General features: G+C 35.3%; 1 protein-coding gene across 3 annotated transcripts; it reads left to right on the top strand.

The window, feature by feature from the left end:
• The first annotated feature begins 3,311 nt into the window (after window positions 1-3,311).
• On the top strand, window positions 3,312-17,441 carry BSH (transcription regulatory protein SNF5, putative (BSH)). 3 transcript variants are annotated; one of them, XM_006840325.4, is made up of 11 exons: window positions 3,312-3,749; window positions 5,544-5,632; window positions 6,400-6,494; window positions 8,525-8,596; window positions 8,718-8,765; window positions 9,140-9,223; window positions 10,813-10,851; window positions 14,480-14,568; window positions 14,879-14,941; window positions 16,444-16,539; window positions 16,864-17,441. In XM_006840325.4, the coding sequence occupies exons 1-11, from the start codon at window positions 3,703-3,705 to the stop codon at window positions 16,922-16,924; spliced, it is 783 nt and encodes a 260-aa protein (XP_006840388.1). In that variant the 5' UTR covers window positions 3,312-3,702; the 3' UTR covers window positions 16,925-17,441. The 3 variants fall into 3 exon arrangements, with proteins under 3 accessions (XP_006840388.1, XP_011621876.1, XP_011621875.1); XM_011623573.3 differs by having other exon boundaries at window positions 3,360-3,749; window positions 6,412-6,494; XM_011623574.3 differs by lacking the exon at window positions 16,864-17,441 and having other exon boundaries at window positions 3,313-3,749; window positions 16,444-16,543.
• The last annotated feature ends 358 nt before the right edge of the window (window positions 17,442-17,799 follow it).

The following is a 17,799-nucleotide window of genomic DNA, read 5'->3' as shown; positions in this document are numbered from 1 at the left end:
TGTATGTATTGGGTCAAATCTGCAACCTTGATTGTGTCCTACCGCACTAACTATGAACGTGTCAATGTGGAAAGCTCAAAATCATATGTATGATTTCAGTTCACATCTTTCCAAGATCATATGTATGATTTCAGTTAACACAGGTTTTGAGTTGTGCCATGTGGAATTACTATTATATATCACTTTTAGTGTCAACTAGTATTTAAAAAATAAGAATAATTTGTCAAAGGAAAAAGTTTATGTAATGTTGCTACCTTAAAATGTAGAATTAAGGTGCACCTCAAAAATCTATCATAAAAGGTTGCTTTGATGTTGAAAAACCATCTAATTTATCATCTCGATATCGAGATGCATGAATATGAAAAAAAAAAAAAGATTTTGAGTCCTAAAAATAGCTTGTTTCACAACACTTTAACGAGGCCTTCCATTTTCAAGTGTTTATAAATCTTCTTGATTTGAACTATTTTCGAAGTTCAAAATTTTATAATATGAGATTAAAATAGATTCTCAATCCATCCGAAAAAAAATTAACACCAAAATTATATCTATGATAAAATTTGGAGGTGTGCCGTAATTTGATTGTTTAAGGTTGCAACCTTATGCAAACCAAATATTTTATAAAATTACCTACAAGAGATGAACAATTTAACGCTTTACCTATCTCTTTTGATTTAATTCAAAATACCCCACTTGATCTTGAGTTGGAATAGTTGAAAATGGGCAAAATGTTAAATATTTCATTTCATTTCATTTGGGTATTTTGATAAATTTTCAAAAAAATCAATGATGCGGCCCAAAACTCATGCCTTGATTGGCCCAGAATCAGAACTCCGGGACTCTAGTCTTAAGTCTCCCTCCATCCCTAATTTCTTTGTTTAAGAATCACTGGTTTGATTCAAGAATCACCTGAGTTGGACAGTTTGACCTTGGCAAGTCGTAGACCAAGACCGCATTTTTAAAACGTTGAAAAGGCTCACGAGATGGGTTAATTGGTACTCCATTATCAACCTTAACTGTTTTCAAGATCGAGTTCAAATATTTCCTAGTGGCATTAAGCCTCTTTTATCTTTAACTCACCAATTACTGTAGCATGCTCTTGGGGAGCATAATGTACAACTACTCCATCAGGCAAAATGGATAATAGGAGGATTTTTTTATCTGAAAAATGTTGGGACCCATCTAATTGTGACCATATGATTACCCTCAAAAGATGTATGAAAGAGAGAGTTTTAAGTTCTTGCACACTTCGAAGCTACCCTCTAAAAATTGAACCATTCCTACTCAATCTCAATTTATTTTATTTTATTTTATTTTTATTTTTATTTATTTATTTATTTATTCTTTCATGAGGCTCAGTAAGGGTGAGATTCAAGTTTGTTTTTTTTTTTTGGTTGCTAGGTTCTAGAGGTTACATCTCCAAAACTTGGGATCAAATTTTTTTTTCCAAGCTTGTGTTTTACTCGAGATAGTAAATGCACAGTATGCTCCCATAAAAAAAGCAAATCTTTCACAACTTATTATAAAAAAAAATCCGAGGTGCGAACCATAGAATGATTTCTTTTTTACGAATCCTCTTAATTACAAAACCAATAATGGTTATATAGTGTTTATTTCTAGGTAGTTCGTTGCACTATGCATTGTAATGTGCCTATCGTGGATTTGGTAAAGGGATTGTATAATATGAAATCATTTACTTTTTATACAAGGAGGTCACAATCACTTTTTGCCGTTGGATGTAAAATTCAATAGATGAAAGTGCATCACAACATTCGATAAATTTTAATTTGGACTTTGTGCTCAAGCAATGAAACATTCTCAACCACCTGATTTCAAATTTAACAGTCAATGATAATTGTGACCTCTTGTATCAAAAGTAATCAGTCTCATTGTATCCATTTTGTTTGATAAAGTATGTTTATGCAACACGTACTACAAGTTAGATAAAAAAAAACAATTAAAAGAGGACTTTCTACTATAAGAAGCAAATAATCCTGGAGAGATACGGCGGAACCACTCCTTAAAATGGGGAGAGGGACCTCTAAATTATACGTTAAGACATCCTCTACTTTGGTCATTTAGAGTATTTGCAATATTTATTTTATTTTTTTAGCTAGAATGCCCCTGTTTTGAGGGTGATGCCTCAAGTATTAGTCCAATTCGATTTGTACACAAAACAGTAAAACCACAACACTAATGCAAAGAACCAACCATCAAATCAATATCGGATGATTGAGGTGCATGACCATGCTTTTGCAAGACAAACCAATGTAGCCTATTAGCCTACTAAGCAATTTCAGTTAATAATATTAAATTTGACAAAAAAATCAAATAAAAATAATAATAATGGAAATAGGTGGGAATAGGGCAATTCAGTCTATTCAAGTCACCTAGTTTCCTGATCGACCCTATTCCGAGAAAATCAAGAGAGTCTATCAATATCAGATTGATTCTCAATTCTAACTAGTAACCAGGTTGATCCCCACCAATTTTCGATTTGGAACACTGATGCCCAATCTAGATGGATAGTTTTTAAAATACAGTTTAAAGGGCAGCAAATTTAAGTCTTCGCACATATAAATTTAATTTATCTGTTTAAAAACTCTTAGTTATATGATATTGATAGGATGGCTAGAAGTGATCGGATAGTAATGTGATACACTAGTGTTGTCAGCATTTGCTATACTACAATTTATGCTTGGAATAGGTCCACATCAGGTAGGAAAAATAATCGACAGCCTCTAATTGTGAGGGCAAAGTGGATCGATGAGGCAAGGGTGGGTTGCGCATGTTGAGGGATAAGTGAGAGAATGGATACGACAATTACATAAAATAAAAGACACTCGGGGAAGAAGGTTTGGAGCAATATTGCTAACTACTTTGAATTTTAAAAAACAAAATACAAATTTGTTGTAAAGTCCCTTACAATAGTGTTCACTATTTTAAAAACTTTCCTAGTTTTATTTCCAACAAAATAAATGCACGTTAGATATGGAAAAGTATACAATGAGACCATTTATTTTTAATATAAGGTGGTCACAATTTGTCTTGACAATTGGATGTGAAATTGGATTTACACATTTATTCTATTGACCAAACTCAAACTTCAAAATAAATATTTTCAAAATTTGTGACATACCAAATCTATCAGATTTTATATTGGATAGTTATAAGTACTCATGACTTCCTTTTATGAAAGATAAATAGTCTCACATTATATACCCTTTATTCCCTTATGTTTAGTGAAACACTATTTATTCCTTTATGACACACGTTACCGCCATAACATGGGAATGGACTATCCCATATCGTTTACATCATAAACGTTTTATAAAACCTCCATTTTGTTAGAAGATGAAAGTGTTATTGGAATTAGTCATTTAACTCGTGAGGGATTCGGTTTAGCTAAAATAGGTATAAAAACCCTTCGAATCACTATATTTTACAGATATTAACAAGGCATGAATAATAATTTTAAAATATATATATTAAAAAAAAGTATTCATTTTATTTGAGGAATCCAATAGTTTAAAGACAGTCGATATATTAATTTTGAATAAATTTTTATAAACTATGTGAGGACGAAGCCCATCAAAAATATTACGGGTACCGATGCCACTTTAAAATTATAAATTAATTTTCGAGAGTTGTTTGAGAGACTTTTCCCTCCCATTTTCGGCGAGTGGAATTTCAGTCGCGGCCGCCATGAGGTCCGTACCAACAGGCGCCAAGGTTCCCACAAAATTTAGATTGTAAGTCTCATGAATTGATTTTCCCTGCATAATTATTTTCTCACCATCTTTCATGGAGTATTTCTTGCTTCTTTCTCCGAGAGATCTACAGATGTACCTTGCTTTTAAGGCTGGTTTTAGTCTTCATTTTATCTTTTATTTTTATTTTTATTTTTGCCATTCATCTCTATACATCGAGCTCGTCCACATATTGGAAAATTCCTGTATAAATTTGGAACTTTTGAAATTTAATTTCTTCGTCTTTAAATAGATTCAAACTCTTTTATGTTTTTGCTGATGTTACGGGATTTGGTGACATTTGGTTACTTTTTAGAAATTTACTAAATAGATTCAAGTTATTTTGGTTGTTTGCTATGTTACTGAGTGTGGTCAAGTTGAACCTAATGCGGGCCGATTGATTAGGGTTCGGGATAGGTGGCAACAATTGGATCGGAGTTAATTTACGGTTGGGTTCTTTTATGTCTCATTGTCAAGGAGAAGAACATGAAATGTTTTGAGTATTGGGGCCGAACGTGGGAAGCCATTTATTGGGGTTTTGTGTTCTATTGATGGATATCACAATTTGTGGGGCTAATTTATAAGCTGCATGTTGCTTATTTAATCATTAGGGCTTCTGTATCTCATTTATTGGATTTTTATTTGGATTTCTTTTACTCAGTATCAGAAACTTTGAGGGGCTTGTGTGGGTAAACTGTATCATTGATGTTAAGAAACTTATATATCCTTAGCATATTGATAGTTGTTAGTGAAAACTGGATTTAATAATGTTTCTTTCGTATTGCAGTTATGTATTTTGGTCACTAGTGTTACTTGTACTTACTCATGAGTTTCAATTTCATAGATGTCTTATTAAATACAGCATTCTTGTGAAAATATTGCTTTCTTCTTGAACTCTAGAATTACTCGGGCGAGTCAGCAATTGTTTAAACAGTGGCTTTTGATGACTCTTAAATGAGGACTAAATCTTTAACATTGATTTAGAAATCACTTCTGAGAAGTGATGATGAACAAGAAGATTTTTTTTTATTTTTTATGATAGATTATATCAGCACAGGGCTTGTCTTAATCCAATCAAATTGGGATGAGTAAAGTATTAAGATGGGAATCATTTGTTAAAAAGTCAGAAAATTATCATAGAAGGGGCAATATATTGCATCACCTACAATGTTTGACTTGTAAATCTAGCTTGTGCATGAAGGGGGAAAAATTGTGCAGTTATTTCGATACCTTATGTTCCCTTAATGTCTGCATACATGCACTTAATCAAAGTTTTATGATCCAAAGAGGGAAGGAGAGGCATATTTTTCCAGTGTTTGCCTGCCTTTTTGACAAGTAACACCAGCTGTACTTTGATGGGCATTCTCCATTTTAAAAGTGGTTCTCATAATTGGTGATGATTTGGTCAGAATTTTGAACATCATTGACACTTGTGGCATGTTCATAACCTCCCCTGGTTTGATTTGTTTCTCTTAGTTATTTTAGTTTGATTCGGTGGCTATTTTGTCTTTGTGCCTCTAAAGAGGTGCTCTGTCTTTTAGTGTGCAAATTCATTCTCCAATATGGAAAATGTCTTTAGTCAATGAGCTGATGGTTTGGGAGAAGCTTGTCACTTTTGATGTTATGTTTCTTCATTTTGCAAGAGCACTTAAACTTTAAACATGAGATCTGAGGGAAAATAAAAAGTGGAGATAATTGATATATTATGTCTCCTTTGCTATTTCTTTTGTTCTTTACTACTAATTGTTTTACTTCTTTGTTGAAGTTTCATCTCAGTAAATACATTTTTTTCTACAGGCCAACATCAGAGAATCTAATTCCTATACGAATTGACATTGAAATCGATGGACAGCGTTATAAAGATGCTTTTACTTGGAATCCTTCTGGTATGCCTATCTATGTGTTCCTAAGTCTTTTACTTGCTCCCTTGATAAAACACGTTAACTTGATATTGCTAGACCTCTCTGTAATGTTTAGCATATACTGATACAGAAAGCACTAGTATATTTGGGTGGTGAAACTGTAAACAATTTGTAATACACCTCTTCAATTAAAAGCAACAGCAGTACCATTAAAAAATAGCATCTAGATATGAATTATGTTCATGAAAGAACAAACTGGCAAGTAAAGTTGAAGCGGACTGGTGATCTCTATACAGGAAAGATAGGTTCGAGTGATTAATACTCCTTGTAATTCTACTTTGATGCTGATTGGATATTTGATTACTTAGGTCCCTGACCACAGTTAGAATACTACTTGATGGACACAATGTCCCACATGTATTAAATGAGGCTATCTCATTTTTATTCATTTACTCGAGTTGTGCATCCTTCTGGATTGTCATTTATCTGCTATTTTTCTTCGTTTGGTGCCTTCCACAAATACTTGAAGACATACACTGACACAAATTTGTGATACATCTGCTATTGCATATTGTGCGAGCAAAGAGCTATAAAGGTGTTCCTAGTTACAAATCAAGTACTACTAGATCATGTATTATTTTATATACTCACGGATATGTGGGAAATGGCGGCATACACTTTGATTCTTATGTGCTTGATCTTGAATAGTAATGTTATTAGTTATCTCAGCTCAGGCTATTTTCATAAGTTCTTATAAATGTGTCTACCTTTATTATATTAATGTTTCAAAGATCCGGACCCAGAAGTGCTGGTCTTTGCAAAGCGGACAGCAAGGGAAATGAAGCTCCCTCCAACATTCATAACACAAATTGCACAATCAATGCAAGTAAGTTTAATGTGGCAGATGTGCTTGTGATTGATTATAAAATGATGCAATGGCTTTTCTAGAATGATCACTCTTTTGCTTGCTATTATGTTGGGATGAATCAAATTTGACTTTGCATAAATGGGATTGACTGCTCGATGATTTGATAGTTCCAATCATGTTTGCATTTTGTTTTGTAATATGCTATTTCAAGTTTTTTTAGTCTTCTTTCATATGAATCATGTCACAAGTCGGTCATTGATTTTTCAAAATTGTTGGGAAGTCAAGTCATAAATTGTGAACATGTGTATAGTTTTCTGTCATTCTTTCAGACCAAAATAAGAGCAAAAAAATAGTTTGCATACGTTTGTGCTGATCCTTGAATTGCTTTGCTATTGGACTGTGATTAATCTCAGTAGACTCCAGACTTCCACTATCCAAAAAAACCAGTCAGTTGAGAAACTAACCTTGGCAAAATATGCGCACCTAATCCTTTGATATTTTCTTGAAGTGTTTGGTTTCTGTTGAGTCGATCCAGTCCTGCTTCCAATGAACTCAGATTTCAGTGGGACTTGGTCAAGTTGACTGAGTCTCAAGTTGAGTCTTTGAGTGTTTGATCCATGGTATTAAATATCAACACCGTCACAAAAAAATGCGCTTGTTATTAGGACATGGCTGCTCAAAAATGTTAGTGTTTTTGTCACTCAACTTGGACTTTCATCAATGGTCTTGGGATCTGTAAAACAACCATGTGGAAAAGGAAGGCTACCCCCCACCCACCCCCATCAACTCAAAAAAAAAAAAAAAAACTCGCCCACACCCACACACGCATGAAAAAAAGCAACCGGCCCTTTTAAGAGAGATACATGTCTTAATTTTTTTGTTTAATTTTTCTACAGTGAGTTTCATGAGATAGTCTGAATTTCTGATGACGATAATTCATGCATAGGTTTCATGGTAAGGTTTACCGTTTTATCTAGATTTTATAATGATGTATGAGAAGATAAAAGCAGTAATTATCACACCTATCAGAAATGGTCCAGAGGTCAAAAAGGTGAGGATGTGCTCCAGTCCAAACTGGCTGGACCAGTGGTCAAATCAGTTTGACTTGTCTTAAAATATTAAGGAAAAATATAAAAATGTAAAAGAAATAAAAAAGATGAAAATTTTACCCGACTGGTCTGAGCAATTCAAGTGGTATGACAACTGGTTTTGATGAAAATCCGAATTCAAGATGGGACTGAACTGGATCCAGGTCCTGTTCCCAGTCCAACCAGTTCCTCTAATCAGTCCAGTCCATTCTGAATAACTTTGTGTATAACATTCTCTAGGTTCATTTGGTAAAGATGTTGATATTCTTCGCGTAATACATGTTTGCCTTCACTTAGTTACAAGTGTTGCAATCCTTGTAAATAATTAACACAATGCAATGCCTTTATACAATTGTACTTCAATCTTTGGGCTTATGGTAATGTAGTGGAAGGTGTATGGTTGTCTTTTTCATTTCTCTTTTTTGACTTAGCTGCTTGACAATGCGGGTTTCTCTTTTGTTCTATTAACATAATGCTCCCCAGCAGACTGTAAGTTCCGTTATCTTTATTGGATGATTACTTGTTGCTAAAACAACTGTGCATTTGTTAGTTTGGATAACTAGCGGTGCAATATAGAACACTTCTATTTCAAAGGATGACATTTGTCTTAACTTATTTGGAATATGTCTATAAACTTTTCTAGAGCAGAATAACTGTTGAAGGGAGGCAAATTGGGAAATCAATGCATTAGTTAACAGTGGGGTGGATAGGGTAGTAATCTCATAGAGTGGGAATAGTGGGTGATTGAGTTGTCATCTTTGGAACTCCTTCATTTGATGGTTGTAACTTGTACTTTACTTTTGTTTTTTTTATTTTTATACTTTTCCTTTTCAAATTAACAGAAGTTTGTTTATTTATGACACAAAAATAATAACTCATTCACCAAACTTTGTATAAATAGATGAGTGGCTGGGTTTAGATTTATACCTTATTTACTTTTGTGCTCTTTGCTTGCACCAGTCACAGATAACAGAATTTCGGTCCTATGAAGGACAAGAGATGAATACAGTTGAGAAGCTGTTGCCCATCAAGGTGGGTTGATATGGATTATTTAATCATTGTTTCTAAAATTTGATGCTGTTAAACCTTATAATGATCCCAGCATACTTAATTGCTTGCTAATTATGTGCTATGCTGTTACTATTGATTGCAGCTGGACCTTCGTGTAAATAAAACAATCATAAGAGATCAATTTCTATGGGTATGTTTGCTATTATTGAAATGGATTTCTTACAAGTAAAATAACATTTGAGGTGGCCTACTTCTTGGTTGACTAGCTCATTTGGTTGAGTCATTGTGTGTCCACCCAATTTGGGACTCTGGGACCAGTTGTAAGGCCTATCTTCTATGTGCAATTATATGTGTGTGCGGATGAATGTGTAAATCTGTTGCATCATTTCCTCAGTATGACTGAGTTAACTTGCCGAAGCAGTGGTCAACTTGATTCATGGCTGCTTGAGGCCAAGTCTCAGTTTTAATAATCATTTCATTACTTCGTTCTTGTTGATACTGGTAAAGATTCATGTCCTTCTGCAGTCAACTAATATGATTTTAATGGCAAAAAATGCATTTCAGGATGTAAGCAATTTTGAGAGTGATCCTGAGGAGTTTGCTAGGAACCTCTGCAGGGACTTGGACATTGAAGATCCTGAAGTTGGAGTAAGCAAGATAATTAATTTTCCTTGATTAATCAAAATTTTTTTTGCTTTTATCTTCTATTCATGGTATACGACATTGTCAAGTGACGATGGTGGTAAATATTGATGTTCTTTTGTAGGATATGCTCGTTAATAGGAACTTGCTTTTTTATAGTGATACGCAGATTGTAAGACTAAGGTGGCACTCCTTGTGGAGTGATGACCATGAGGAAGAAGGCTAAACCTGAGGCCATGGGAGAGTGGTATTAGGCTAATGACTATAATCTGTATTAGGAACAGGGTTACAATGGAGGTGAATTAGATGTAGGAACTCCCTGGAAAGTGGTTATGTCTCTTGGGGTATTCAGATTTGGGCTCTTGGAGCATGGGATCGAGGGAATATGCGAGCTTATTTAGGCTTTTGGGGAAGTGCTCTTCTGGAGGTTCGAGTGGGTGGAATTGTGTCTGATGATCAAGGCTGTATATTATAGCTAGTATATTCCTTTTTGTAGTATCTAATGACTATAATCAAGGTCATTGTTGTTGTCTTTGTGTGTTTCTATTGTTTAATCAAGATTGTTGTCTGCCTTTATGTATGTATTAAGACCAAACCGGACCAGCAGGTTCTTTCCAGGACTGGTGGATCAGGGCCCCAACTTGTAGGTTCACCCGTCCTAAACCAGGTGGGCATCAAACCGGTCAACACCGGTTTGATCCAGCCAATTGAGACCAGTTGAAATTGGCCTAGTGGCTTGTTCAGACTGGTTTTAGCCAAATCTTTTACTGGTTTATATTTGTTCATATTACTATGACCAGTCTTATAACACTTGCTCCTGATAGTTTTCTGATTTTTTTCTATTTTTAGATTTTAATATTTCATTTGTTTATGTTTCAATTTATTTGTATTTTTCCTTCGTTTTTTGTTTTGATGTCTGGACTGGTGAACCTGTCCGGTTCAGTTGGTCCCACCAAACAGGTGCCCTCAATGGTTTGACCTTTAGCCAAATCTTTTACTGGTTTATGTTTGTCGTTCATATTACTATGACCAATCTTTTAACACTTGCTCCTGATAGTTTTCTGAATTTTTTTTAGTTTTAGATTTTAATATTTTATTTGTTTATTTTTCAATTTATTTGTATTTTTCCTTCTTTTTTGTTTGATGTCTGGACTGGTGAACCTGGCTGGTTCAGTTGGTCCCACCAAACAGGTGCCTTCAACAGTTGGACCTCTAGTCCAGTCTTAGTAGCATTGGTTATTTTATTATTGCCCATTATTGTATATCTCCCCTAAGGTGGTCATTTTCACACATGCGCATGCATTTAATGGATCTATTATCTAGTGTGGTTGAATGAGTTATCCTGTTGGTACATAAATGCATGTATAGCTACACTTTCTGATGGTTAATCTAACATATGAAAAAGAAAGGGGCTAAAATCGTGCGATTTCTGACAGACTTTATTTTTGAAGAGTAGATGTATGTGCTGCATTACTTTCTAATTGCCATTCTGTTCGTTCCTTTACCCGCTTCTGAAGTTTAGAGTACCACCTAGGACAATAAATGTGAAGATTTAATGTTACATGGACTCATTTTGTTTTCTACTCTTCTTGCAGCCTGCCATTGCAGTAGCCATCAGGGAGCAACTTTATGAGGTTTGTGCTCTGGACCTTCACTTAATGATTAAAATGGATTGATTTGTTTTCAAACAGTTGTGACCTAAGATACAGTCCTCTCAAATGAAAAAGGACCTAAAATACAATATCAATTGTCCTATAGAAAAGAGGTTGAGATTTCAAAATTTGCTCTGAAGTCATACCTATGAACATCTAGTAAAATATCATTCAACTGTGACTTTAGTCTACTAGTGAAATACCCGGGTTACAGGAGAGAAGTCAAGGGTCCATATTTCGTTCATGCAACTTTACTGGGCTACCTAAAAGAGAGAATATTATCCTGAGTATGCTTGAAACGGACATAATAGCAAGAATAGATAAATATCATCGTCTTAGGAGATAACTAGAAGAGAAATATACTGAGGAAATATAATGACTTTAAATAAACAGAGAAAAATGAGAATATAAATCAAAACTAAGGGAATACGTGGGGAAAAATTCGATTACTAGAAGAGAATACACTGAGGAAATATAATGACATTAAATAAACAAAGAAAAATGAGAATATATATAAAAACTAAGGGAATACGTGCAGAAAAATTCATTGTTGGAATGTGACTTAAAAAGTGTATTGCTTGTGTATTTGTTATTTTGGATCTAAGACATGGATACGACATGGAATTTATGACCTGTTAAGATATCTTCAAATTTATTAGTTTATGGGATTTATGCACTTATATGGGTTGCTCTTTTTCCTTTTCTCTTGTTGGTTAGTGTGCATGTGGTACAGAGGTTTTTTGGGAGGTAATTATTCCCACTAATATATGAGCACATGCATGTTCTTGTGATCTGGTGCAAGATTTGTCATGCAGTTGTGCCTTATTCATGTTCTTTTTAAATTTCAAAATTTGAAGCTATGGATTCAAGGTTTGCAAAACTTTAATTTTGGGTTTCTAGTATGATCATCCTTAATCATGTGCGAACTGTTTTTGAATTCCACACAAAATGATCGAACATGGATTCTTAGATCCTCTTGATTGCATAAGGTCCTAATTATGGTTACAACTTCAACTACTACCATATTTACGAGATTCATGTGTGCGGTGTAACTAAATTGAGCACTTGATTGGTGCCGTAATCTTGATTTGACTTTGGTGTCTTTTTAACTAGTAGGTGTAGTTGGGTTCTTCTAAAGAGGATGTGATTCCAAATGAAGTAGGGCTGTGTGAGAATAGATTTTGGGACCTGTAATCAGTTTGCAATGCCTCGGTATTTGAACCTCTTTTTTTCTTTTCATATGATCTATGTCAATCTGAGACAATACAAGGCTATGCTGGTCATTGCAGGAAATGACATATGAAACCTCAACTGATTTTGGCTGGAAATAGGCTTCTTAAATAAATGTTTCTGTCACTAGAAAAAGCAAATTTCCTTGGAAATCTACGTTTCCTGAAATGGTTGAGGCGATTTTAATGGTATCTTTGGAAAGATGGTTACCCAACAGTTCACAGGTTCGATTATTAGGCCTTATCTATACTTTATCTGTTCCTAACCAGTTTTTTAAAAGCCAGATTTGGCCATGGGCTGGCTGAGTTAGCTCGGTGAGTTGACAGATTGGGCCTTGAGTGGCATTAAAAATTAAGCAATTGAAAAAATCCCAAAAAGAAGTAATAATAGGAAATGAAATAAATTTCATAAAATGCTATGTATAGTGATGAGAAAATAGAAAGGGTTTGTAGTGAGAAAATCAACTCTGGTGTTAAGTCAACCTAGAGTCTCCAAAATAAAACCCCCAAAGATCCCTTGGGGTTAGGCTTCAAATCGATGTGATTGGAGGCTTGCTGAAGCTCTTTCAAACTCAAAATTTGGAAATTGAATTCTTTTAAATGTGTAAAAGTCGGTAGGCCTTTCAAAAGATTTGGTTATGGATCTGATAGAACAGTCAAAAACCTTGGGCTGAAATTTGGGATCTTCATACCCCTTGTTGGCCCCAAAAATCTACCTTAAAGTTGTTTTTCCTGCGAAATGAAAAAAGAAAAGAAAAGTCAGACTCACCAAATCCTGGCCGATGTGGCCAGGAATTGGAAATTCAGTGGAGTCCCTCAGAAAATCTGGCTCATTCCCCGGTCTTGTCTGATGTCCCAATTTGATCGATTCGGGACCCTTCCACTTGGCCAGTTCAGCAATTCATTCCTGGACCTGCAATTAAACTTTCTAGAATGGATGTAGGAGTTTGCTTGTTTCATTGAAAAAGTGCAATTCAATTTTTTGCTTATTCTGTTTAAAAAACACGATTTTAGTTAGAATCGTAGTTTTTCTTCTTCTTTCATTCTATTTTTTGAACTGTTGTCACGATCTCACCCATAATATTGTTTTCCCATGTATGTCCTTGTTTTTGGGGGCCATGGTGCAGATACTGCTGCATTATGTATTCTATACGAAGTTTTATTGACTGAAGTAGAACTGTAAGGTTGCTGGTCTAACATGTCATAAAAATGTTGAACTCGTGAAGGAAGATGCATCGTTCTTGAGGAGAAGCAACTTGCTAATCTGATTTAGACAGTTAAAATTGTACGGATTTCAAATCCATTCTGAGCTAAAAGGAAAAAGTAAGATGAGAAAGGAGAACATGTAATTGCAACAAGAGAGTCTCTAAAGTATGCATGGAAGGTTAAAAGGCTTTCATTTTGACTTTATTGCAACAAGAGAGTCTCTAAAGTATGGGCTCGCAATGGTGAGTGCCCATGGACAATCTCTTTTAAACATAAGAGAACCTGCATGATTGCCATGTAATTTTTATCATAGAATGGTTGATGTAACAACGTCTCCATATGCTGGCATGCAGACCATGTTATTATCAATTATATCAGAATCTGATAAGATTTGTGCAAGAATCTTAATGTTCAAACACATTTTAAGAAGCCATTGAAACTCCCTTACGTTGAAACCATGCTTTGCAAGTTATTTGACGCATTAGAAAAAGGGAAAAGTTTATATAGAGCCGAGGCTCTAAACAATCAAATTTGAGCCTACCTCAAAATTTTTACTAGAAGAGGTTGTTTAGATGCCCAAATATCCTCAAATTGATCATCTCGACATCAAGATACATAGACATGAGAAAAAAAATGGATTTCAAGTTTTGGAAATAGCGCATTTTGTAACGCATTTTTTGACTGTCAATTTTCAAGTTTTCATAGATCTATCAATCGATACTATTTTGAAGCTTTAAACTTTATAAATAAAGATGAAAATATATTTTAAGGCTATCACAAAGATTACCAATAATGAGACCACATTTCTCGACACTATTTGAAGGTTGGCTGTAATTTGATTGTTTAGAGCCTAGGCTCTATACAAACCTCACCCTTAGAAAAAACCATAGAAGAGTTATGGAAGAATTGTAACACTAGGATAATTTTAAGTAGCTAATGGCATGCTGGACTTGGAATTATGGTTTGCAAGTTATCACTTGTAAAAATTGAGTTGAACCCTTTGTGAAAGGTGGGTATATCTACTGTGGAGTTGATTAAACTTGGCAAAGTATTTTGCTTAAGAACCTTATGAATGCAAGGATGCTGGCATTTTTATTCTTAAATTTTCATTCTCCTCGTCAATAAATTTACCTTGGTAATCTTCTCTTATTTACTGGTTGTATCATCTGCTACAGATTGCAGTCCAAAATGTAGCTTCTGCAAGGGAAACCCGTATTAGCAAGAAGGGTCGGCGTGAACGGGGTACAGAACATGCACTGGCTAGGTTTGTTTTTATCACCCCAAGCTTTGATTATTTCTTCACAGATATATTTCATTCCATAGGGTCTTGTATGGTTTGACTGAAACTACAAGCCATGAAGATATATGTTGCCTTCCCTAATCCCATCGTGCGTTGAAATCTTTGGTGTATTCAAAGCACCACCTTAGTGAGGGCATCTGATGAGTGATGATTCCTGTGCATCCTAGATTTATCTAGTTGTTCACCATGTGATTTAAGTTTCAGTCTTTATCTTTTGTCATACCAGCAAGCCTTTCATATTGATTGCCATTCCTGATATAATTCGTTTGTGCAGTAAAATGGGTGGTACTGCTCTGGATTTAATGAAGCTACTTGGGAGCAAAACAAGTGTTGTCAGGTATATCCACTGAGCTCATTGTCTTTTTCCGACTAATGTTGTTCCTGTGGTCTTTTTAGCACTGCATTGCTAGTGTTGGAGTATCAGTGAATTATTATGATAGTTTACTTCCATGCGGATCACTGCCTCTTTCTTTTGGGTCCTAGTATCTACACCCACCACTGGCCATACCTTTACATGTCATAACTCATTCCCTACAGTCCCCTCTCTCTTAGAGAGAGGGTGTGAACTGTAAAGATGGCATAGTCCGTGATAAATGGGTACATGAACAAGCCCCCCTTTTCGCCTTTCCTTTCAGACTCCTTAGTTGATGTTGGCTGGATTTATGTTTTGTGTATTTTTCAGAATTCATTATATCTTTCTTGGTCAATGTTTGTTATAATGTGGTGAACCTAATGGCAGAAATATTCTTTAACAATTGAGTTTCTCTCTTGTAGTCTGGTTTCTCACTTCTCATTTGAGATCATTGCCCTCCTCTTGAAATTCTATGTCATGCTGTGCAAATTTAATTCAGGTCAAATTTTTGCTGCCCTCTTTTGGGTTGCTCAAAGCACTACTTAAAAGTAGTGCTTGAAAAATATCTTGGAGGCAGAACTTGCCCCCGGTGGATCTGAGCCACTCGGGTGAGTTTGTGTTGACTAGCTTGACTTTGCCACCTAAGAAGTGTGAAGAAATCCCAAAAGTTTGAGAAAAATCATGAAAATTTAGAAAAATAGAAAACGAAAAACGTCATAAATGCATGTACAATATGAAAAATAATATGATTTTAAATTGAACCAGTCAAACATAAACCAATTATATGTTTCAAATTGAAGAAATTGGAATTTACCTAAAGGTTTGAGGGCCCATCCTTGATGCCTTTAATACTTGTCAATGCTTCCTCAGACACCCAAAATCAAAACTACCAAACTAGATTTGAGCATCAAGTTCAGATCTAGTTGATCTGAACTCATGAAAAGTTTGGGTGCATCTTGATTACAAAATAAAAATCTCACTAGCCAGAGATTTTTTAGTGTTTTTTTTTAGTTAGAAAGAAGCCTTCAATTGGATAAAGTACCAAAAATAGGCTTAAGGAAGAAATTTCATCAAAAAGCAACTGTCGTGATGAAATCATAGGGTTTTTAAGTCTAATGCACATAAGCAGGCTCCCACATACACGGGGCTTTCATGTTGAGTGATGAGCCCTTATATGTGGGAATATGCAGTGCACCCATTGGTGCATCTGCTTTAAGTTGCCACTAAAGCGTCATGTGGCCGGATTTGATAACTATTCAGTCAGACCACTGCAGTCATGGAACTACAAATCTTTTCTTTCTTCTTCTTTTCACTTTTCTAATCTTGTATCATCCCTTTCTTTCTCCGATGGTTTGATGATCTGCATCTTGTTGCAACAATTTTGCAATAATGGTAACACATCCTTGAATATTGGTTTTAGGAAAAGTAACATATCCTTGAAAAAAGTCATAACAGTGCTCTATGAAAACTTCATTTTGCTGAGGCAGGAGAAGGAGGGAGTGGGATTTGTATGAGCCTGTCGTTGATATTCTGTCAAATGAGGAAGTTGAAGCCCTTGAAGTCAGAGAAGAACGAAATGCTCGGTGAGTGTCCCCCTTTGTCTTGTCACGAATGCCCCATGATTATTATTAGATAGGAATTAGAAAGCACCTCCTTTGTAAATTTCACCTTTCAATTCTTGAGAACCTGGGGACTAGAATGTAGAAATCATTGCAACATTCACGACATGAGAGATTTGGAGATGTTGGACAAAAAGAGGAAAAGTGGAAAAACTAGATCGCATTTTGTAGGAGTTGCATTTGTAATAGATCATGAAGCATGGAAATCTTTGTGTGCATCTTCATATTTATTTGGTGATTTATAAACCTCTTTAATTTGTTCTTTTTGTGTTTCTCCTTCTTTTATAGCATGAAGAAAATGCTTGATGAGAAAGATGATGGTTACATGATACGCTACACCCGTATGTAGGCGAAGTGCCCAATTATAACGTAATCTGTGCCCAATTATAACGTAATCCTAGGCTTTGAAACAAGTTCTGGTGGAGAAGCCTGAGGCCTAGCTTTTCTACATCATGTGACATAAATTGGCCGTGGACTCATTCGCTGGTCAGCTGTAAATGGTTAGCTCCGTAACACTTGCAAAACCTCAAGCTTTGTAGAATCGCTCGAGAAAAGCATACTGAAGGTGGTTTAATTTATGAATTGCTCTAGTGCAGAGCTCATCTAGGGCATGCCTGAATATCATGTACGGTTAAGGACTCTCCATAGAAACGTCTATCTTCATCTGCCATTTATTGAAGAAGAATTGTTGGATGCCACATCACACAGCTGTTATGTAAAACGCTACATGTATGTTTCTATTGTGGCTTTGAGCACTACAGCTCATGCATCTAAGGATTGCATAATGTTTGTGTCGAGATGGATTCCTTGTCATGTCATGCTGAATATGTAAAGAAAAGTATGCAATAAGATCATTATATTTGGTACATGAAGATCACAATTAATCTTGACCATTGGATGTAAAATTTGTTGGTTGCATTTGTGTCATTTACCATGTCCAAAGTTCAAAAGACATTTTTTCAAATTCTGTGACACACTCAAGCCATCAGATTTCACATCGGATGGTTATAAACAGTGTTTTAAAAATCGGCGAGTCGAATCGGATTTGCCCGGTTAGACTTGGGAATCGACACATCCGTGCCGGTTCTAGTGAAACATGAGGAATCGCCTGTGTCTAGAGAGAACCGGGCGATTCCCAACAGTAAATCGCCCGAGTCACTGTTCAAAACCACGGGTGAATAGTATTTTGCGATGGGAATCATCAAATTTTGGCTTTTTTTTTTA

Source organism: Amborella trichopoda, chromosome 2 (genome assembly GCF_054954075.1).
Source record: "Amborella trichopoda isolate Santa Cruz 75 chromosome 2, AtrichopodaSantaCruz75HAP2 v2.0, whole genome shotgun sequence".
Lineage (NCBI taxonomy): Eukaryota > Viridiplantae > Streptophyta > Magnoliopsida > Amborellales > Amborellaceae > Amborella > Amborella trichopoda.
The sequence above is the reverse complement of the archived record's forward strand: the minus strand, read 5'-3'. Positions and strand labels throughout refer to the sequence as shown.